This window comes from Crocodylus siamensis, chromosome 9 (assembly GCF_052110815.1).
Source record: "Crocodylus siamensis isolate JL-2025a chromosome 9, ASM5211081v1, whole genome shotgun sequence".
NCBI lineage: Eukaryota > Metazoa > Chordata > Crocodylia > Crocodylidae > Crocodylus > Crocodylus siamensis.
In genome coordinates, this window is record NC_143403.1 from 23284753 (window position 1) to 23308385 (window position 23633).

Consider the following 23633-nt stretch of genomic DNA (forward strand, 5'->3'; position numbering starts at 1 on the left):
ACTGGTGTCAGGACCCAGTTTAATCCTTAATCAGTATTAGTCTTGGGAAATCTTGGACTAACTGTCTGCTATTAAAATATGTACAAGAATAGAGCTCTCAGGCTAATACAAATCAGTGTGATTCATGTCCGCTTATTTAAACTCATTGTGGAAAAATGTGAAGCAGTAAATCAGATGTATGCAGCTTCAAATTCCAACTATTATGTCTTTAATGCAATTGAGGGGTGTGTTTACATGAGTGCATTTAATGCAAATTAGTCCAATTTAAGGTGCATTAAGGGTGTGGGTCTTAAAAATGGTGATTCAAGACTATTTAAGCCTAAATTTGATACCTGCATAAAGCAGGTATCAAGTTTATGCACAAATAACTAAATCACATTAGTGAACATGTAGACGTGCTTATGTGCATTAATGCAGTCTGTGTCCATTGACTTGGGACTAACTTTAGTCCCAAGTCAGTCCACACACCCACATTAATACTCATTGGCATAGAGTAGAGGTGTGCCTAAATTGCCCTAATGCACATTAGGCTAATGTGCATTGAGTTTAGGTGGGCCTAAAAGTACATGTAAACATGCCCAATGTTACCTTTACATAGGGTCCTTAATACGTATTATCACAAAGGCCTTTATACAGGAAATTAATTGTTAACTAAAGAGAATAGGAAACCTAATGAAGAAAATTTAAAGTATGTCAGTCAATGGGTTGGAGAGACTTAAGAAAGAGACTCTGAGATGCCAGAAAAAGTGAAAAAATAACTTCCAGAGGAGCTCCAAACTAGGGAAGGAATGAGTTGGAAAAACTAGGGTTAAATACATGTGCATCCAAAAGGGTGATGTAGATTGAGAACACAGCAACCGGGAAAGTAATGATGCATTGGAATGGGCCAGGAGTTCCTGAAAATGGCAGGGCTGATATGGTCCATTTACTGAGAGAGAGGAAAAAATGAATATATTTTATGATGGTGAATGTGTACTATGTGAAAAGTGATGCTACCCTGGACACTGTCAGGAATAACTTCAGCAAAGTCCAGGGGACGAGTCCATATCCCTCTGAAATGCAGAGAGAGGGTTTATAAAGACTATAAAAGAGAAAAAAGCAATTATTGGATTTGGAAGAAATTAAGAGAAAAAAGAATGTTATCTGAAGCAAGACTTGAAAAGAGCAGTAATGCAATTACCTTCATGCTATAAAATGTATAAAATAATTAAACATAACTGTTCATGGTAAACACATCAAATACATATACAGCTATCTTCAGAAAAAACTAGAAAATTACAATTAAATTGTTATAGTTATGCACTTACACCTGAGCCCTGTTCCAGCCAGAAACTCAACCACCAGTTAACAAAAGCTGAGGTGCCAATCATCAGCATAAAGAGAAGTATAACAAAGGAAGACAGTATGAAACCTAAAAATGGAACATAAAACCAGAATAATAACTGATGATGTCAGAGTGATTAAACACATTGTACTCATTTACTCTGCTGTACACTTTTGCAGCAGAGACTTTATTTTTTAACCCTTATTTATTCTTCTTTCCCTACATGCAAAAGACTCCTTCCCTTTACAAGAATGGGAATGATAGGTGAACAAGGAATTTAATCATAAACTCAGGGAGAATACAGGCATTGATTTTTGTGAGAGAGTTTCTCTCACAAGGGGTGTCTTCTGGTAGATACCTAAAGACCTTTTGCCTGAAGGGGCCATGTTTCCCCCCGCCCCCAGGGAGAAATTGAATGAATGCTTGTACACTTGTAGTCACTACTGGGGGTGCTGATTCTCCCTGTAGAAACACATAATGCATGTATGTGGCCTCAGTGAAATTTTTTCAGTGAAATTAAGGAGCATTTTGTCCAAGTAAAAACTGAGTAAGCGCTACAGACGTTAGCCCAAAGAGAAGGGTGTTCATATTAATTAGATTTTTCCATTTACCAGAATGTTGGCTCACAGCCAGATTCTGCAGTCCTTGCTCACAGTAATATTTATTCATGTGAATAGTCCCATTGTGCAGAAATGTTAATCAGTGTGAATGTGGACTTCAAAATCTGGTGGAAGGGAGAACATTCTTGATGTAGATAACTGCACACACAAACCACCAGAATCTTTCTGAATGAACTCAGCATTGAAATAACAGATAATGCTTTTTGCATACAAGCAGGGCCAGATCCAGAGGGTTAGTGCAGTGCGATTGTACCCCCTTCACTGTCAAGAGCTTTTGTCTCAGCTTCCAGAGGTAAACACAGTGAGCTCTCCACCGTCACTGCACACACTCTTTTCTCTATCCTGCATCCAGGACTGGGTACAAACTGTTATAAGAATTAGTAATATACATGTAAAATCTGATAAATGGGTCTCAAGTCCATTTATGTATGCTATGTCTGATTTATGCACACAAATACTTATTTTCATGTATCTAGTTAATAGGGCTGTGCAAAATTTTTCCCAGTGTTTTATTTTGAAGTTGTTTTGACACATTTTGAGCTTGAACCAGCAAAATCAAAATGAAACAAAAAGCATTGAAACAGTTTCAAAACAAAATGAGGGCACTCAAAACGTTTCAAAAGTTGGAAAATGTTTCAAGTTTCAAAGCAGCCTGGTGGTAAGAGGCAGGGGAGAGCCGGGGCTGCGCTCCGAGTGGCTCCACAGCCCCATGTAGCTGAGCCCAGCGGGGAGCACCATGCTGGCTCTGCCTGCCTCCCACTGCTGGGCTGTGCTCTGTGGGGCTGGCAGAGCCTATGTGGAGAACTACATACTGAGGAGTGCAGCCCGGCGGCAAGAGCTGGACAGAGCCGAGGCTGTGCTCCACCTCCCACTGCCGGGCTGAGCTCCACGGAGCCTGGCACAGATCCAGGGCCTGCACAGCCCAGCCCTGCAGCCCTTCTGTGAGTGCGTGCCCCCGGATTTGCACCCAGATGACAGGAGGCTGCCGCTGCTGCCTGGGGCCAGTGGCAGCATCTATCTTCGCTGGTGCTGGGTGTGGGCTTCGCTCAGTGCTGGTCCCAGGCAGCAGCAGCAGCTGTCTGTCATCCAGCACAGATCTGGGGGCCCACACCCCTGGGAGGAGCCCCCGGATGAAAAGAGGCTGCTGCTGCCAGTAACTTTCGCTTTTGAGACTTTGAGGTGCAGTTTCTGAGAAACCCCTGTGCCTATCTCCTTGAGACTTGACAGGCTTCATGCCCTCAGATGGCGCTACTATCCCTGCAATTTGCATCTGAATCAGGCAACAAATGGCAACATTTTAGGTATTTTCATGATTCCCCGTTATAGCCTATAGGTGAAACGTCGAAATGAATCAAAACGGCGAAACAGTTTTGACAAAACAAAATGGGACAGTGCTTTGAAATTAAACAAAATGATGAAATGAAACACTGTCCCTTCAAAATGGTGAAACGGACATCGAAACAAAACAATGGTGTTTTGCACAACCCTAATTAGGGTGTGTGGCCAAACAATTGGGTACACTTTTATAGTTACAGTTGCTTTGTCTGTGATTATCTTCAAACATTATGTATTTCAGCAGGGTAAAATCTTAAGACTAACATATTCACATGTAGATACATAATTCATGCAATTTTCTTGTATAATTCTAGGTTTAGAGATTGGCTAGAAGCAAAATCTCATACCCGATACTCTAGAAATTTGTGGGATGTAGAATTTGAACCTGAACTATATGTACGTTTTACTACTCACTTCTCAGTGGCATGGGCTAGACTAAACCCTAAATGTGAAGAATTCCAAATTTGAATGAGCCTGAAATTTTGCTCTTTAGGCTCCACTCAAGCTAGGATTTTCCTCTAGGTATTGAATTTTTCTTAAATTATTTCTCATGTACTAAAATATTTCTTTGTAAAGAAGAAAACAAAAGAAGAAACCTGAAATTCTATTTTTAAAACATATCAGCAGTTTACAGTGATTTATTTCTTCAGAAATACAATTGTTTTTGTACATACTTGTCTCATTTCAGTAAGGCTAAAGTAGAAAACTTTAACATGAAAAATGAGTCAGTATGGTACCATGGTATCAGAGTTTAGCTTTAGGAAAGAACATTGATAAGAAATCTTTGTTTTAAAAACAGAACTGTTAAAAGAATAAGTGAAAACTTCTACATAAAGACATTTTTGCAGAATATACCTCCAGATGCTTTAATATAAGCATGATAAGTTTTCCATGTCACTGAACCTTCCAGTTTTTCCTCTTTTTGAACAAGTTGGTTTATAGGAGCTGTAACACAAACAAAAGCACATATATGGCTATAAAAAGGTGATATATTTAATCTAGTATCAGCCAATCCTCTGTATGTGAAATCAAAATAACAAATCAGAAAAATCAATACACATAAGTACTTCTTTCTTTGTTGCTTCAGAAGAATCTCAGTGAATGTATTCCTTCCTTTAGAGAATCCCTGCTTGTCTCAGTGCTGCCATATGGTACATGCTGCCTCCAGTTTGTAATTGCTATTGAATGACTAGAAAATTGTGATACGAATTAAAATGTAAAGTATATGGATTTGCTAAAAATGATCAATAGTGTGCAGTTTTGAATGCAAAACCTTATTGATATTCCTGTTCTCTGTTCTCTTCCTCAACAGAACAAAATACAAAGGTCAACCAAAGCAAAGAACAAGAAACCACTTAAGACAGTTATAAAACTGTTTTTGGCATTTTAATTCCTATCCTGCTGCAGTATAGAATTTGACCCAATGCAGAGAACGTTTATAACTAAAAAGTTATTTGCTGGCTATATTAGTGCTTTACAAAGTACCCATAACTTTATTTGCCTTACAAAGTATCCTCCTTAAAAGCAGAAATGCAACAGTTGTTGAAATAAAGGTTTCACCCAGGTTGGGATATATAAATAAAAACCTGTAGGTCAACATTACCCATGTGGCCTTTGGGTACCTGAAGGTAATGGCTTATGTTTTAGCCGGAGAAATGTTAGCTTCTTCTTTTTTGAAGAGGCTGTCCTAACACTTTTCAGAGGTACCCCGCCTTGCAGGAAATACGTTATTTGTCCTATCTACTCCACCTCTTCCCTACATTGTTCTGACCAGAACCCCACTCCTGCAGCATATTACATTTCATATGTTTCAAAGTTGTCCCTGTTCTTCCAGCTAGGTTGAAAATACCTCTTTGACTGCTTTACCCTACCACTGTAGGAATATTTGCATATAAGGAAACCTCACTAAATACACTGTCTACCATTAAACATGCTGCCAGAAGCAGCATGTGCTCAATAATGGAAACCAACTATGAAATTGCCAACACTGACCATGACTATAAAATGCATGGTCCATATTGAGCAAACACACTGATAAGAACCTTATTATTATTATGAAAGTACTTTTCAAAAAATATATCAACTAACAAACAAAACAATAAGGCTTAGGTCAAGACTTAAAACATGTTTCCATCAGCTTCCAAAACTTTAACAAATAAGACCAAAAAAAAATAGAAAATGTATACATTATCTAATGATTCCCTTTTTCCCCGAATTCCCATTTAATATAGAGGATTAAACATTTTAATTTCTTAATATCACATTATTCCCTGTCACCTTCCAAACTCATCTATTAATGCCTATCACCCCTTATTTCATATATATCTTAGCCCCTATCATACCTTTTCCTAGCCAATTCTTGGCCTGCAGCTATAGCTCTGCCACCTCTCAGGCCTCATCATCTTCTTAGCTTCCTAGATCTACTAGGCATCTCCATTCTTTTCTTTTTCATAAATCCATCACCTACTCCTTGCCTAGTTCTCTTGTGTCCCACCAGAAATACTACCCCAGTTTGCTCAAGCCTAAATACTTCTACAGAGAGGTCCAGTTGTTGTAAGACTAGTAAGTTTCTTGCCTTCCACAACGTGTGCAAAAGCTCACTACAGCATTCCACGCTCCTCTTTCCCCCCGGCCCACTCCACAGAGAACCACTTCTAGTGTGAATTGGCTGTGAGCACCCAACTGTTGGAGTTTCTCTGTCTTCCCTCAGTCCATTTTAGTGAACTGACACTCCCACATCACATTTGCTATGCTTTCATCCCTGTGACATGTTTGTCTGGGGCATTCACCTATTCTACACATACCCCAACTGTAATGGAGCACCCATACCATTATAAACCAATGTGCTAACAGTGAATCAAAGTCCCAATGCTGCTTCTGCAAGCTTTTGTCAAGCACCTCCTTCCAAATTCCTTCTGGGCTTTGTCCCCGATGAACTTCCCAACTGGGAACATAGTCTCCTTCTCCCTGACCCAGGCCTTGACATTTTTATGGTCCACCAGCTCTGTTGCAGCTATTGTCTGCATACTGTACTGATTCACAAAGTTTACAGTCTTCTAGTACATTGTGAGCTTTGTCCAGACCCAGGGCCATGAGAGTGACCTTTTACAAGTATTTATGCAAGACCATTTCTGCACACAACTGGACAAACTCAGCCCATTTGGTGCCCCCTTTCTCCCTTCTGTGGAGCATAGATTGAGATACTGTGCATAAACAAGCAGCAACACATCTGGGAAGCCCCACTCTCCAGTCAATTTCTCCTTGTGTACTGTTGTTCTCCTAAGCTTTTTCCTTTTGGCTTTCCAAAAGAACACCATTAGTTCCAACTGAATCCTGTGTGCAGTGGTCCACAACAGAGGAAACACCATGCCTACATACAGTATGATTAGAAGTATCACCACCTTAACTACATTTACCTGTCCTGCCATCAACACCTTGTGTTCATATCAGCTCCATTTTTTGTTTAGCTTTCCCTTTCACCTTCTTCCAAGCTGTTTCACCTGTCAACTGCACATCCACCTCCACACCCAGTATCTTGGTTTGGTCTGTTGTGACCTGTAACCCCAGTTTTCTATTCCTTCCATCTTCCCCACCACCAGGCACTTACTTTTTCTACACTTTTTCTACATTTAGTTTTGCCCTGATGACTTTTTGTATTATTGCCCATTCTAAGAATGATGGTGAAGTGGGAGCTAGGAGATAAGGATCTCCCAGCCCGCGCTCTTTGACCACAATCTCAGACCAGGGGCCTGGGAGCTCCCTGCTTCTCGGATAAGCAGGCATAAACCCTGCCGAGAGTCCAGTGGCAGAGTCCACCCTGGCAGCAGGTAGCTTTCAGAGGGCAGGGAGAAATCTCCTGCCCCCTGCTGGCAGGCCAACTGGGAGCAGATTTGCTTCCAGTCAGACATCTACATGAGTGCTAATGTGTAGAACTTATCACAAGTAAATCTGATACTTGCATTTGCAGGTAGCAAATTTAATTACAATTAGACCAGATTACTGCACAGTGGGCAAATCTACATGTGCACATTTACTGCACAGTAACTGAAATTACTGCACAGGAACCAAAAATCACTGTGTAGTATGGACGGTATCTACACATGTATGCCCATACTGAACAGTAAATATGGCAATTTACACCAACTTGGGCATATAAATTTGATATCTGCATTACACAGAATTAGGTACTGCAGAGTAACAGACATGTAGACTCTTTAGTCCCAAGTTAGTCCACACACAGCGTTACTGTGCTTTAAATGTGCACATGTAGACGATAGCCTAAACCCACTTACTGCACAGTAAATTACTGTCCATTAAATTTAATGTGCAGTAAATTCACATGTAGATGCACCCAATGGGCACATCTATATGTTCTTTATTGTGCAGTAGTTACTGCACATTTAATTTAGTGTTTGCTTAATGAAGTATGCATGGTAACTACAGTTACTGTACAGTAGCACGGGTGCATGGGTTTTTAGTGATGCTTCCTGTGCAGTAGCCTAATACTACTGTGCAGTAATGTATTAGCATATTTTTTGCCTGGAATGCTACTGCGCAGTGTTACTTGACCTCAGTGCATTAAAGGCCTTATACAGATGAGCCCAGTAAGCATGCACATATGTAGACACACACACTTACTGCACAGTAAACTGTTCTACAGAGCACTAAAGCATCTCGTGTTGACGCACCCAGTATATAGGAGCTAATCTGAGGTAGTTTAGCTCACACTAAAAGAAAATTAAGTTACTGTGGATTAGCTGTCATTTATTGTTATGTAAGAATGTAAACACAGGGAATTACTGTGGAATAGCTAACATGCTGCAGATCCCTGCCCCCATTTACATCACAGTAAGTTGCTTGTGTGTCTGTGGCAGAGCACCTTTGGTGCTTTCCACTTTAAAGGGCTGGAACAGGCAGCAGAGCAGCTGGCAGGTACAGGCCAGCCCTGATGAGGCAGTCACATGACTGCAGGAAGGCCCTGGGATAGGAGGGAGGGGCTGAGCAGTCTGTATTTTAACCCAGGCTCTCAGGGATGAGCCAGAAGTTTTGCTGCAAGCAGCCAGTGAAGAACATTGCCTGCTTGAGCTGCTGCTCATGGAACATCCTTGGAGGAAAGGGCAGGAGCTATGGGGCTGGCAGGAGGCTCCTGGTCCTGGGGCATGATGTAAAACTACAGCCTGCTGGGGTAGGGTGGTGCGGTGGGGCTGCCTGTGGCAGGGTGGTCCCCTGGAAATGCCAAGCCAGTTGCCTCCATAGTGAAAGGTGAGTAAGGGGCACCTTATAGCCCTAGTCCCCACAACCTGGTGTGTAACCCAGAGGTGGGACAGACAGTAGGGGCAAGCATGTCTTCAGACACCTGAGCCCATGAGGTGTAAGACCCCGAGGCCCCAGTAAGGGGGTGTGGAGTTGGCCCCAATGAGGGTGTGGAAGAGTGGCCCCAGCAAGGGGGAAAAGTGTTGTCTCCAGTGAAGGGGCGAAGTGAGAGAATGGACCACATAGATTAGGGCCCCAAGGGTGGCCTGAAGGGCTGTACTGTGGGCACACAGAGTAGGACAGCAAGAGTGACCTAAAGGTCTGTGTATAGACCAACCCCACAAATAGTTTGGGGAGTTAGCCCTGGTGAGGGGGTGTAAGTTGTCACCCCAATGAGTGGAGTAACCCCAGTGAGGGGGCAGAGGAGTTGGACCCCAGTAAGCTCACAGATGTGGTGAGGCTGAGTTTAGGATCAGAGGGAGACACCAGTAAACGCTCAGACATTTTGAGGCTGAGTGTGGGTCAGAGAGGAAGAACTCTGGGATGCCATCTGTGAGGCATGGGACATGGTATAGGGAAGGTCAGAGCTGTGTGTAACACGCTAGGCATAGGGGCATTAAATAGGCAGCCTCTCACATTTTATATCAAGTTTATTACAACAAGTTGTGGCAGGCAAGACAGGGCAGACTGCCCTAGACAGAGGGGCAGGCCGGTATGGTGACTAGCCACAAGCCAGCCCCCTGTCACAGTGTCCATACCTGGAGTCCATTTGTGGAAGTCCCACTCATCATAGGACAAATGAGGCACATCTACAAGTTGCCCTATGGTGACATAATGACACAGTACATTGCCATACGGTGCACTATGATGACATAGTGTGCCTATATATGTTTGCCAGTTGTGCTGCTGTAGTGGCATGCTTCCTGGGTATAGTGTGCTGCTATGGCAATGTAACAGTGAAATCTAACCATGAGCCAGATACATAGTGTAGTAAGCACCCATACTGCACTGTGCTTTAGTATTTCCTTTTGTAAGTATCTCCTACCTCAGATTAGCTCCAAAAGGAAGTACTAAAGTACTGTGCCATAGCAACATCACCATACCACATGGCAACGTGTAAATGTGCCCATAGAAAACAAAAGATTGACATGCCCCAAGATCTTGCAGTCAGTCCATGCAAGAGGAACTGAGAAGCAGAAACTAGCTCATTATGGATAGAAGGTACATTTTGATAGTAGCAGTCCTTTTCAAACCAGAAATTTATACTTATTTTCAATTAAATTCATTCATCTAAGAAGCAATGTCTAAAAAGTAGCAAGAGGAAGAGGGATTCTGTTTAACCTACCTGTTGTGCTTCTCCCTTGTGCATCTCTTTCAGGTTCCTTATTGATGATTCCTTCTTTAGGTATGTTGGAAACTGTGAGTATGAAATAACAGAGATGTAACTAGACTTTCTTTACAGATTGTAGACAGTAGCCTACTATTCTTTATTAGAATAACTTATTTTACCAGGATTTACAGCTCCTTCATAAGAACTTCTAGAGGTATCGCTCTTGTCTTGGGTTTTCATCCTAGGTTCTATTACTGATTCAATCAATGTTGGCTTCTGTAAAAAATGGCAAATTTGCTAGTGAAATCTGAACCACCTCTTTCAGTATTCAATAACATGTCAGTAGTGGAGTATGTTTAGTACTAAGGGTTATGTGTTACCTTTGCCTGTTCCTTATGGAGGTTTTCAATTAGCTGGGCATAGCGTCCCTGTTCTTCCATTAATTTTTTGTGAGTTCCAGTTTCACATATTTCTCCATCTTCTAATAAAATGACTTCATCACAGAATTCCAAATACTACAGGGTTTTTAAAAATGCGAGAGTGATTCTATAAAAATTGTTGTGATTACAGTAGAAGTAAATGCATGTATCTAGCATTTTTAATAGAATGATGATAATTAACCAGTTTCATTTCATAGTTGAGAAAATTTCAGCAATTTCATGTTAATTTGCTACCATCATGCAAGCGTCAGTGTTCCTTTTTGTGTGTCACAATTGAACGTGTAAAGGGATTGTTTTTAAAATGGCTTTCCAATACCATCAGTTTTGTTACAAGGATTCAGTCAAAATTATCAAAATAGCTTGCCTGGATTCCTTTTAACCAACTTAATTGGTTTACTTCTCAGCTGAGGAAGAATTGCAAAGAAAAGAAACTGTTCATAGCTGTATTGCCTTTGGACTGTTTCTGTGCTGAGCCCAACATAGTTTAGAGCAGCCTAGCTTTTAGCTGGGTATGACCCCAAAGGTCTGACATATTATTTACAGATTGCCAAAGCACAGGGGCACTCTAATTAATTTACTAATTGCGTTTCTGTTTATTTTGTCTCTGATAAATCTGAACCATACTCCCTAGGCTTAATAAAAACAATGCTTCCTTTATTGCTGCAGGTGTAGAAGGGACCAATGGAAGCAAAACCAGTATGGCTACTGCGCAGGGCCTGCTGGGGGCAGGAAGTTAAGGAATACCCTTTGGCTGTCATGATAACCAGCAGCCCATAGTAGATGTTTGGGAGATCCAACATGAAGTTCAGCTGGAAGATCTGTTTCTGCACAAATCTTCCAAGTTCTCCTTGCCTTGTATGTTTCATGGAGCAGGTTGGCTCCACTGGCATTTCCTTGCTTTGATGAGAGTATTTTTCATCTTTCCCTTGTGGACCATCCCATATCCCAGCCAAGACATTTGGTCTGGGTAATGGAGACAGGTTTTACCATTAGTATAACTAGGGGTCAGGGTGTAGGGCTTGAGCCCTGGGTCCCTATTTAGAGCCACTGCTGGTGTATATGGAGATAGTAAAGGGGTGGTGGCAGGCCCAGTATAAAGGGAGAATGCGCTGCAGTGGCAGGAGCAGCAGTCAAGGTTTTTTGAGTTTCTGGTAAGGCTCTCCCCTGCTGAGCACCCTGCCCTCATCACTGTCTGGCCCTTAGCAGAGCATCCCCCACCTTGCCTAAGGCACCTAAATTACCAGTTACGTTTCTGGGTTCTGTTGCTATGTGTTTGACAGAAAAATGGCCCTAAACCTGGCATAACCTTATTTGGCAGGCCACTTATTATCCTTCCAAAACACATTCATGTGTTACATTGTACTTTCAGTTCAGGTGTAGGCCCTTGCCTGCCCCGGAATGGACTGAGAAATTTGAAGTAGGTGAATAGCAATATGCCTCTAAATTTTGCTTTGTCCCCAGTGTTGGGGTGAAACCCATTCCATATAATTTCTGATGGTCCTTCCCGTCCTTCCCAACATTCCTCGGGGGTTCCAGGGAAGCAAGGATGCAGGTGGTTTTTTTTAAGCATCTCACAATTACCTCTTACAAGTCTGCACATCTTGAAGTACACTTACTCATATCGGGGACTCCTGGACATAATGCACTGGTGCATTTTCACCATAACAATGAACATTTTAGAAAAAAGTTAGGCAGTTAAATGCAACTGACATTAGTACAACATTGAGGTTTCCAGATAAAATAAGAAGTAAGAACTTTATTAAAGGCTTCTATAGCAGTGTTAATTAGGTTATACTTATCTATTTTTGTTATTTCTCTACATTTCTGTTTACACTGTTAAATAATAACAACCATAACATATGCACAATGAACGCAGGTCCCCAGTTAATATTGTTGCAGGAATTTTACATTTTGCTTTTCTTGACTTTTCTTTTATCTCTGACCTTAAAGTTTCATTAATTTAGATTTTGGCATTTATTACATGCCATGCTACTTTCTTATATTCCTGCAGGGTATTGTTCTCCAGCTTGTTCTTCAAGACAGTATAAGCTGTTACTTCTGTGCCACCTGCTGGCAAATTGCTTTTATATTACTAGCAGGAAAAAAATATAAATGGTCATACTGGACCAGTGAAAAAAGGAAGGATATTTTTTCCATTACATAGCTATGAGGCATTCTAGATATAAAAGTACTAATTCTGAACATAGACATTTATATTCTAATTCAGGTTAAAGTATAAACTGTGGAAAATTAAGATTTTGAAAGGGATATATATATATATTCCTGTTTACCGGAGGAGAGGCCTGAAGCACAGTACTTAGCCAGGCTGGAGAGGGATGTCTGCTCAGATATGAGCCTTATACTCCATATTTATTACATAAGCACAGAGGTCAGAATTAAGTTGGGGAAAAAGGATGGTGTCAGACCAAATGAACATTTGAATGCAAAATAGGAACAGAAGCATCATCAAAAAACAAGTGGATTCTACTGATCCCATATTGTACCAATTCCCCAGGAGAGTCCATAAGAAAATATTTTTCTCAGAACACACTTGTTGAATGTGGACAATAAGTGATAAGAGCACAGATACGGGATTTCATCCAAACCCCAAATAAATCAATGGAAAAGTTGATGAGGCCCACAGACAGTGCTGTTCATTGAAGTCTAACTTGTAGATATTGTTGTATCTGGCTCATACTTAATATTTTTAATGACAAACAACTCCATCAGTAGGTCTGATCTTACAGTTCCTGCATACTGTTTTTTAGGTACACATCAGTGCCAATGGTAAGCTCCCCAGCACTATATTGGGAGTAGTTTTCGTTGCTAACCTGGCAACTACTAATAACTCATGCAGCTAATAAAAATGGCTAATAACTCATGCAGCATGGTCAAATGATATTTAATAAATGTTTCTTCCATATATATTAATAAATTACTCAGTAATCTCTAGTGCATCAGTGAGAAATTAGAGTGCCTAATAAACTAACTACCAATATTTATTTTTAATTATTATGAATTTTTCCTTAAGGTAGCTGAAACATAAACTGATAAAGATATCCAGCACTAATGAGGGAAATGAAGAACGGGAAGCAGCTGATTACATTTTTCTGCTTCTTGATTCAAATTTTGCGTAATGAATTCTATGCTTCACTCCCTGATGTAGGAAACGGTGATGGAATGCAAGGCTGAAAACAACAACCATCTCAATTCATCTTTAAGCATTTTCTCTCATAGCAGACCTCAGACTTTACAGGCTGCCAAACCCATTGTCCCACATGAAGCACCTGTGAATTATTTGAATTAGAACCTCACCTCTGAACAGTCATGGCTAATTCAACTTAATTGCCTTTTAAGTCTGGTGTGCAAATGGCTGTGCCACATCTGTTTTGATGCAAGTCATATCCTGGCCTAATAAGAGTTGCATTAAAGTTGTTGTCTGCTTTTAGCTTAAAGGATGAATCTTTACTTATATATTTCACCATAATTTACTTTAGGGCCAGGAATTATTTTCAGAAAATACATGATGATAATAATGTTTAACTGAAGAGCAGCAACTATGAGCAAAACAAATTTTGTCTTATTGATAGCAAAGAAAAAGAAAATAATGGTTGGAGATTACTTAACATGTTACTTTTGAAAGCACCTATAACTCCCACTTTTACAGTGCAACACGGTGCCACATGAGTACTCTACTCCAGTAGCACTGCTCTGTGTGGCTGCTCCCCAACCATGCTTCTCCCACTAACAGCATCCCCACTGCAGGCATCACTGGCACCCTAGCTTCCCTGGCACTGCATGCTGTTCTGTACTACCACCTCTCCCCACCCCCTGGGGCCAGGGCTGTCCCTAGTGGGTGTGAATCAGAGCGACCACCCTGGGCCCCTCGCTTTGCCGGGCTCTGCAGTCAGTGCTGCATACATCAATTCCTTTTATAACAGAAAGCATGTTTTTCCTTTATGAAGAATGTATTTGTTTGTAGAATTGAATATTGTTTCACATTTATACTTACATACATATTCTACAATATATTTTATATTTACAATTATTATAAGTTAATTTTGCTTTATTTACCTGCAGTTGGTGAGTTACAAGTACTATTGTTTTTTTTTTAAGGGCTTCTCTTATGCATTTCTCAAAAATATATTTTCCAACATGTGCATCAACTGCTGACAAGGGATCATCCAACAAGTAAATGTCTCTATTAGAGTAAACAGCACGAGCTAAGCTGATTCTTTGCTTCTGGCCTCCAGAGAGGTTGAGACCTCTTTCACCTAACTTTAAATGACAAAAGATCAGTACATTAATTTATTTTTAGTATTTAATTTGATAGAGAGGGAAATGCAAACAGACACACGTATATGCATGATGATATTTCATATAGGCTATTTGAAAGTGGGCATGTCTACATGTGTCGCTATGGTGATTTTATTATTGTGCCGTCATTTAGTACTTACTTCTGGTAGCATAACATACTATATCAGTAATATTCCTTACTGCACCGTGTGTGCTGTGCACAGTTATTTTTAGGCACTACGTTGCCATAGTGCGTGATGTCACGGTTCCTGCCTGCAGATGCTATTTCACCATAACTTTTTGCTACAGTGATGTAGCATCATGTCGAAGCACCCAGTAGTTTTCATGTAGGTGAAAGTCTGTCTGTAGTTAAAGTTGACTGGTGTTTTACCTTATAAGACTCTGTATTCATTTATTTATAAACTTTGTTAAGTGAAGTGTGACAGCCAGAACCAGAGGGATTAATAAGTAATATATATATGCTTCTTGGAGGCATTTGGTATTTTGCCTGAACAGGTAATATTAGTTAATATAAAGCTTGTAAGTTTGTAAACCACAAATGTAACTTGTCTGTCATAAGTTTAACCAAAATGATAAAATTAGCTGTTCATGGAACTGACTGGGCCCCATAGACAAAGCTGTAGTGAGATTAGCTGACCTAATGGTTTCTGCTCAGGGTTCAGCCTTGATGATAAAAAACTGGATCCAACTGCCTGGCACACCCAACACATTTCAGGAAAGCACATCCCAAGAAAGCATATTCAAATGAAACCTAAAAGGGGTTGGGGCTTAGGCGGAGCAATGTCAATTTCAAACCGAACGGTGCTACATTATAATTTGTTTATTGGATAAACACGAGTCTGGGTAGTAACCATTTATGATAATTTTAACACCTTTCAATCCCATAGGGTAACAGCTATAGGGCAACATTACAAGTGGCTCTAAAACCAACAGATTAGCATAAGACTAGGTATAAAAAGCACGTGCATCAGGTAACCAGCATGAAGGAGGGAACAGAATGGACATTTCTGTTCCATGCCCGGACTCCAGACTCTGGGTGTGAGTGAGGATTGGATCCTGATCAAGGGACCTTCCCTGGTAATCCCTCTGACAGCATCGATTGGGGATGCCTGACTTTGCTTGAATCACTTGATGCGCACCTGGCATTGAGGGACCATCAATAAGTTGCCAACCCATGTCTGTCTATATGTTGTTTTGAACAGTCTAGTGGATAATACCCTCGCAGTGCTCAGTTGGTCTGCAACAGAATTGATCTATCTATCTGTTGTTGTTATCTGTTATTTACTATTAGCTCTTTAATACTGCATTATCTGCTTATCACATTTATCTTTCTGTTAACTGTTGTGTGTGTGTAAGCTATAATAAATTTGCCTTCACTTCACTCCCAACTTTGCCTCCTTGATCCGAAATTGAATCAAACAACCCAGCTGGCCTGTGATAAAATTGATACACTCATGGTGCCCAGCTGGCCTGTGACAGTGAGGGAAGATAATAGGCAAGAAGAAAGCAACTGGGGAGGAGGTTGATATAGCAGCACAATGAGAGACAGTTATCAGGACTTTACAGAAACTTAGGAAATCACATTTGGGGGCGGGGGAAACAACCCCAAACCCTGCATCACAGTCATAGAGGATTTCTTCCTTATTCTTTCATTCTCCTTCTGGTTGTGCATAGTACTCAACTTAATTTGCTCCTAAAGTTGGAAAGTGTATAGTGAATGAGGAAGAAAAGGATGTTCCATGGTACAGACAATTGAATATTTCCCCAGAGAACTGAAGTCTACCATTGCCTCAGCTACAGAATTCCTAAGTAATGCTGGGCAAGCTATTAAAGTCAGAATTTGCAGAGGTGGCATTGCGTGTTTCTCATTTCCTAGGTATCCAGCTTGGGACATTTAGCCTGATTTGTGAAAGTGCTGAGCATTCACCACCATGGCTGAAGTCAATAAGAGTCCTGCTCTGAACATATACAAATTTAGAGTGCTAAAACGGTACACTTCTCAAACCGAGTACCCAAAATTCTTTGACATTGGTCCTCTTAGGCATTCGTAAGCCATAATTTCATTGACATCAAATGGAGTAATGCATATTCAAGGCATATAAGATCAGGTTCATAATTATCAGCAGACTTGTTTTTTTCATCTGAATAAGGGAAAATAATCTTCTGACATTGGCTAAATGGTTTAAAGCACAGTGCTAATTATTGTTACAACAGGACTACCATATGAAAATCAAACCTCATTGCACTAAAATATTAATGTGCTATTTAAAAAATGGACTGAAGAGAAAGCAGTGGGTGAATTACACCAAATGCACAGTGACTCCTGAATTTCCTCTGGTAATAACACAGCTTCAAGCCACCTGGCAAACAAGCCTATGCTTTTACAGATACAACTGAGCCTTCAGTTAAAAGATTATTTATGGTTCTACTTAGATTGTTGAGAATAAAAAACATAAACTGACAAGCTAGCCTGGCCATGGGGGAAGCATTGTTGAATTCCATTATCACAGAATTCTCTTAAAGTTTAAACCTGATTCTATTTCAGGTTAGGGGAATATCTAGTATGATACAGTGCAAAGCAGGTAATAAAAAGAGGAGGCTTCAATGTATTTAGGAACTCATCTACAGTGGCCTAGCCAGCATGTTCAAGTAAAAGGACTTGAGGGGGAAGACAAGGGACACAGGATGAAAAAGAGGAGGACTAGTGGTCTTAAAAAGGAAAGATGAGTCACAGTTTCAGTAAGCTTATGATTACAGTGAAGATAACTCTCCAGTGTTCAGATGTCTCTGAACTTTGGAAAAATGTACATTGAATCCAGACCTGAAACTTCTGGCTTGTGCCTATCTTTACTCTCTGCTAACTTTGGTGATCTCATCCACTCCTTGTGCATCCTGCTTGGTCCAGGAATCACTGAACTAAAAATTCCTAGAAGAAACCACTGGTGATGTAAGTTCTGAAAGGGAGGAACAGTAAGTTGGCAGATTCCTCAGGACATAGTTGTCACAAACCCATTTGAGGGGTTCTCCCAAAACTCTGAGTTTCTCCCAACTGTCCTGCTGATTGTTGCAAGGAACAGACCAAGTTTTTCCCTAGATTAACTCCTTATCCCTGCAAACCTCTGCTCAACTTCCCTTTACTGGGCTTCACAGCTCTGTCAGCTCCAAGTGGCTTCCTCTTGGGTGGTAAAAGAACCCAAGGCAACTTTATGTCCCCCTTCCTGTAGGATGGGTTAGCTTAGAATATCACCTGCCCTGATATTCACAGGCAACCAGCAAGGAGACAAAACAATTAAAAGATTTAATAAATAAATACAAGGAGGAAAGAATTACACAAGAAAACTGATCATAAAGTCTGGAGACAGAACAAAAAGATGACCCTCGCATCTGACAACAACTTAGTCTTTCAGAGAGCCCTTCCAGTATTTTCAGAGATAAGCCTTTCTGCTGATCCTGTCAGTCCTGACCCTGGGGACCTGGAGCCTCAAAGCCTGGAAAACCAAAAGACCTCAACTATCTACAACATAGTCCCCATCTCAGAATCCTTTCTAGCTAATGCCCCACCTCTCAGAGATGCCTTTGCTATTGAGGGGTTGATTCTCCCACATCAGCAGGGGACCAGAGAGGACAGGGGAGTTCTCTGTCCCCAGTCCTGGAGCTGCTCAGCTCCCAGCTCCTCCCAGAAGCCAGGAACCGATCAGTGCTGAGATGGGGTTGCACTCTGTCCTGCGCTTCCCTACCCCTTCCCAGCACTGCATGGCTCCTGGCTCCCTATAGGCACTGGGACTGGGGAGATGCCAGTGAGCCCCTGGTTGAGTAAGGATTCCCCACCCATCAGGGAGTTAGCCAGGAGCTAACCCACTCCTGGGGCAGCTGCCAGCCATACCCCTGCTGGACAGGGATTCCTTGCCCAGCAGGGGGCTTGCCAGGAGCTGTCCCACTCCTAGGGCAGCTGCCGGGGAGCCCCTGGTTGGGCTGGGATTCCCTGTCCAGCAGGCAGCTGGCTGGAACCTATCCCACTCCTGGGGCAGCTGCCCCCCAGAAGTGAGACAGCTTCCAGTGAACACCCTGCTGTGTGGGGGAGCCCAACTGGGCAAAAGGCTCACTGGCAGCTGTGTGACCCACTGTGCATGGGCCCAGGAGAGCTCTGCTAGCTGCTGTGGCAGTTGTCTCCCAGCTCCATGCACATCAGGACCCCTCCTGACGTGCACAGAGCCAGAAGCCAGCCATTGCTGCAGCTGGCAGAGCTCTCCTGGCCCCACCTGCTTTTGGACTGGACCCTGTTATCCCTGGAAGCCCTTAGGCTAGCACCCCAGGGGAGCCCTGAGTTTCCCCTGGCTTTTGCAGGGAAGCAGAGTAGGGTAGAAGCAGCTCTGTACTGGGATGCTGCCATTGGGAGCAGATTTGCTCCCAACAGGGTGCACATGTAGACACGTTCCCAGGAAAGACTTACTGCACAGTATTTTACTACACAGTCAGCCTATATCACATTAATAGCATGTGTAAATGTATCCACAGACAGAATAATATAATTCATATAGTGATACAATGAACATAAAAAAGTATAGCACAACGTTGAATTTTCATGGAGATCATGCATACCATATCAGTAAAACAAGTGTAAGCAAAACCTGCAGGACACCCCTCTAGCACCTAGAATTATAGTGAGGTTTGTGACAACAGTCTAAAGCTACCAAAGTACCTTTCAATTATCTAGAAACTAATTAGGAAGAAGACTGGCTAAGAATGAGTAGAGAAAAGAAGCTTAGTTTTTAATGACATGTATCTGAAAGTTACTGTATAAAACTGTGAAAGTACTTTATGATAGTGGTCACGTACAGTACTTGTAATGTGGTGATTGTGTTAGGAAATGTAGCAACCACCATACTCATTGTAATAGCTAACATTCAGTTCTTGCTGTTTAGATCTGTTTCTCTGATAGCTGGCTGGGACACCTGGGTACCCATCTCTTATTTTTCTTGTAGTTACCCACCTCTTTAGTTATTTCTTAGAGCATAGACAGAAGTGACTTTTTTGCATGATTTGGTCTGAAAGCACTCTATAGCTATGGCATAACACATGTGCATGGCTGCAGGGCACTTTTAAAAAGGCTGACTGTGCAAAACATTAACCTTTGTTAAATCAGGTAGTAAATGAAGGTGCTCTAAATTAGAGCACTTAGGAATCTTCTATACAGTTCCCTGAAAAGGTTAAGTGTCAGGCCCTGGGTCTATCACATGGAGGTGGCAGAGAATTCAAGGAGACTTAGCTAGCTGACTGTCTGCCTCCATGCAGGTGGGGGTGGGGTGTGATCGAGCCAGCAGTGTGGGCTGGGGAGGCCCTGGCCAGGTCCCACCCCCCTGGGAGAGGGTCCCCAATGTCCACGGCTCTGGAGGAGAAGAACCACCCAGAGGTCCTCCACGTGTACTGACAGCCAGGAGCTTCTAAAGCAGGCAACAGTGCCTCCTGCTGCCTTTGTCCATGCACGGAGGCACTGAACCCCCATGCACAGGAGCATAAAGTGCAAAAAGTGACAGCGTGATTCAGGTGCCCTTCTGTAAACACCCTTATTTTTGAAGAAGTGCTATGGGATAATAAAACTTCCACAGAAGGACAGAAAGGAAAATTATAGGAATGTGATTTATTGTAATCTCGAAGTCCCTACCTTTGACAGTACTCTAGCCTTAATAGCATATATGATTATTAGCACTAGGTTTGACCCCGTAGCACGGTGCACGCCTGTGACCGCAACCCAGCTGCAGGGCTGAGACAGAGATTTCCTGTTTACCTGCCTGGGAAGAGTGGCCAAGCTGATGGGAATAATTAGCTGGCCCAAAGGAAGCGAAGAAGCTCCCAGAGACAGAGGCTGAGAAGGAGGAGAACGTGAGGGAGCTGATCAAAAAGCACCATGGCAGAATTGCCTCTTTCTAGGTTTGTAGAGAGAATACCAGGTGTATTGTTTGTGGATTTAAAGGGCCAGACAGAGAAAAGAGGTGGAAAAGCTGAGCCCTGCAGCCTGGGACAGTACTTTTTCTCTGAGTCTGAAAAGTGAAGGGAAATCAGAGGTTGGTTCCCATGTTTGTTGTCTGTGTACTTGAAGAGAAGTGTGTTTGTTTATCTGAAGGTAAAGGTCTCATTTGTGTTCTCTAGAGACAAGGCCTCCGGGGGTACAATAAATGGACTGATTGGCCAGTTGTACATGTGCTGGGGGTTTAGTTCACTCTAAATTGAAATGGTGCGTTTTTAATTGGTGGATTTTTGTTTTGATTAAAAACCCACTGTTTCAATTTAGGGACTTCTGTCACTGTGATGGAACAATGACAGCCCCTGTCAACTCATGTCCCAGACCCTGCCACCATTGGCAGGTTCTGCTGAAAGAAAAAGAAGTGGTGAGGAACCTGATCTTTTTTTTTTTCCCCCAGAGCCTGCCCACCTCTCCTACAGCCAGGAGGCAAGCTGCTGGTGGGCTCTGAGCTGTGGGTGGCCCAGGTCCTTCCCTCTGTGTAGTGGCACCCCCACCCCAGGTGGCACCCACCCACTAGCACCCCACCCAGGCGGTCCCAGGAGGCATCACCACCAGGCCCTCCATAGCTCAGGGGCTGTGCGACCCAGAGGCAGTTTACGTGGGCAAGCTCCACTGAGGAAAAATAGAAAAAAATGGCTAGGGGCCTGATCTTTTTTTTCCCCCCTCCCAGAGCCTGCCTGTGTCTCCCATAGCCAAGGAGCAAGTGGCCAGGCCCGTGCACCATCCCTGCCACTATCTCCAAATATATTGCTGTAATTTGTTATGTAGCAAACCGAAATACATCAGATGCCTTTTACTTTGCTATGTAAAAAAGTTAGTTAAATTGAAATTGGCTGCCACAGGTGTACAAAGTTACAGAATTTAATTGCAATAAGCCACTGAATATGTACACTGTGACACAATTAGATTGCCAAAAGGGCAATTAAACTGCTAAAAAGGGCAATTTCTTCACATGTACAAGGACCCTTCATCACGTGTACAAGGGCCCATTGTGAGCATAAAAGGGCTCTTGAGTCTGTCAGAGGGAGTACGCACCACTACAGACCCCTGGTTGCAGAACTTGAACATGCATTTTTTCTCAAGCCTGCTGTAAGACTGCTGGGTAAAAACAACTGAGCCTCACTAACATATATGTGAAGAAACTTTATACTGAAGCTTACAAGAGAATTTAATGAAATGTTGAAACAGGATGTTTAGAGCTTAAGAGGTAGAGATGATGGTGAAATATATGGTACTGTTTCCATTTCCTTACTGGATCACTTTTATGAGCATTCAGCACAGTATAAATGCTCAATATTAGTCACATATGCAATGTAAAATTTATGTTGTAGAGTTAGTTGTGTTAGCAACATCAGTTAACGCACAAACAATTATATTTTCTGTTTTAATAATTTGTTTTCATTTTAAATCTCCATAAGGAATTGTAAATTGTGACTTGCATGCAAAAACATAGACACTTAGGAAAATTATGACTAACTTCAAATAATAAATACATATGAGAATTGCACAAACTACTCCCAGAAAATAAACAACAAAAAAAAGCCAAAATTCATTAGTTGAATTACTCAGAACATTTTGATCAGCACTGCTGTAGATATTAGTTTAATGGAACAAAGAACAATTTGGAAAAGCAACTGATTAAAGACAATTCAAGGAGGAAAATGTTTTATTGTAGGAAAAAAATAGATAGCTAAGCCTGGTATGGGATTTGACTTACTGCAATGTAAACTAGGCTGTGAACTCCAAGTTGCTGCATGGTAACTGCCCACATGTGGGCCCTTAATCCAGACAAAATTTGAAGAAGCTTAGGCTGCAAACAGATATCACCTTTGTGCCTCCATAAGATTTGTTCTAGTGACTCAAAGTGAAAGCAAAAACATGCCCATGCCCTCTGTTATGCCACAGATGCCCATATGTGCCATTATGCAGCAGATGTCTGTTTTAAAGCAGGAAAGTGCAGGTAGCCTGCAGCTGCCTGTGCTGTCCAGGTGCTTTGAGCAGGTGGTCCCAGGGATTCAGGGGCCCGATCCTGAACACCCTGGGAATCCTTCTGCATGCGGGATTGGGCCCCTGAAGCCCTGGGAGCACCTGCCAGAATTTCCCCATTTTCAGATGCACACCCAAGGATAGCTGGGGCATAAGGGTGCTCCTGTGCACAGCTAACCAGCAGGCAGCCCCCAAAACTGAAGCACTCTCATGCCCTAGCCAGCCGCATCAACGTCTACGCATGTGTTGCTGCATACTAAAGAACTCTACCATAGGATAGTATTTTTATCTACAAACACTAACCTGTGGCAGAGTTAATTAGTTCCTCTGGCTTAATAGTGCTGCGTGCATAGATGCTGAGACATTTAATGCAGACCTAATTAGGCAACTCCACAGTAAATGTCTCGTGTAGACACATGAGATGTGCGTCAAAGGGTTGACAAAAAACATTTGATTGATAGAAAATACTTGACCTTAAAGACTAGGAGCATTCAGGGAATAGAGGAGCAAGATTATTTGCTCTAGATTGTAATAACATTTTCAATGCCTTGCAACCCTTCATCCCACTCCCAAGTGCTAACTGATTTTCAAGACTCCCTAAGGTGGTGGACCCCACCAATTAGGAAAAACTGACTAAATAATCAGGGCCAGATCCTAGGCTGCTGTAACTTGGCATAGCTCTGTTGGCTTTGGTTTACAAGGCCTTGTTTAGGCTTTGACCCTCACAAGTCATTCATAAATGGTTGGCATACAGTAACTAAGGAAATCCTTGGGAATGTAGTCTGCAGTCACATGGCTGAGGGAATACCACTATTCCCTTAAATCTGCTTCCAGAAAATAATGGCTTCTTTATATAATGACCTGGAGTGAACCCTTCCATTGGTTATTCAGGTAGGACAGAGTTATTTCTTTATCTGGGAGGTCATAAACCCATTTTCTTTATATAGCTGGGTGAACAATACACTTTGTTAAATGGTAGCATAATTGTTCATATTTTATGCCCCCC

The 23633-nt window shown here is 42.0% G+C and overlaps 1 protein-coding gene across 1 annotated transcript in view; it reads right to left on the minus strand.

Moving 5' to 3' along the window:
• Positions 1 to 23633, minus strand: part of LOC149857215 (ATP-binding cassette sub-family C member 12-like) — a 69980-nt gene that overhangs the window by 24980 nt on the left and 21367 nt on the right. The window contains exons 13-18 of the mRNA XM_090063277.1: positions 14377 to 14580; positions 10243 to 10377; positions 10042 to 10138; positions 9878 to 9949; positions 4135 to 4224; positions 1308 to 1411 (exon numbers count right to left, since the gene is read on the minus strand). Of these exons, the coding sequence (XP_089919403.1) occupies positions 1308 to 1411; positions 4135 to 4224; positions 9878 to 9949; positions 10042 to 10138; positions 10243 to 10377; positions 14377 to 14580 (702 nt within the window). The remainder of the gene's footprint in view (positions 1 to 1307; positions 1412 to 4134; positions 4225 to 9877; positions 9950 to 10041; positions 10139 to 10242; positions 10378 to 14376; positions 14581 to 23633) is intronic.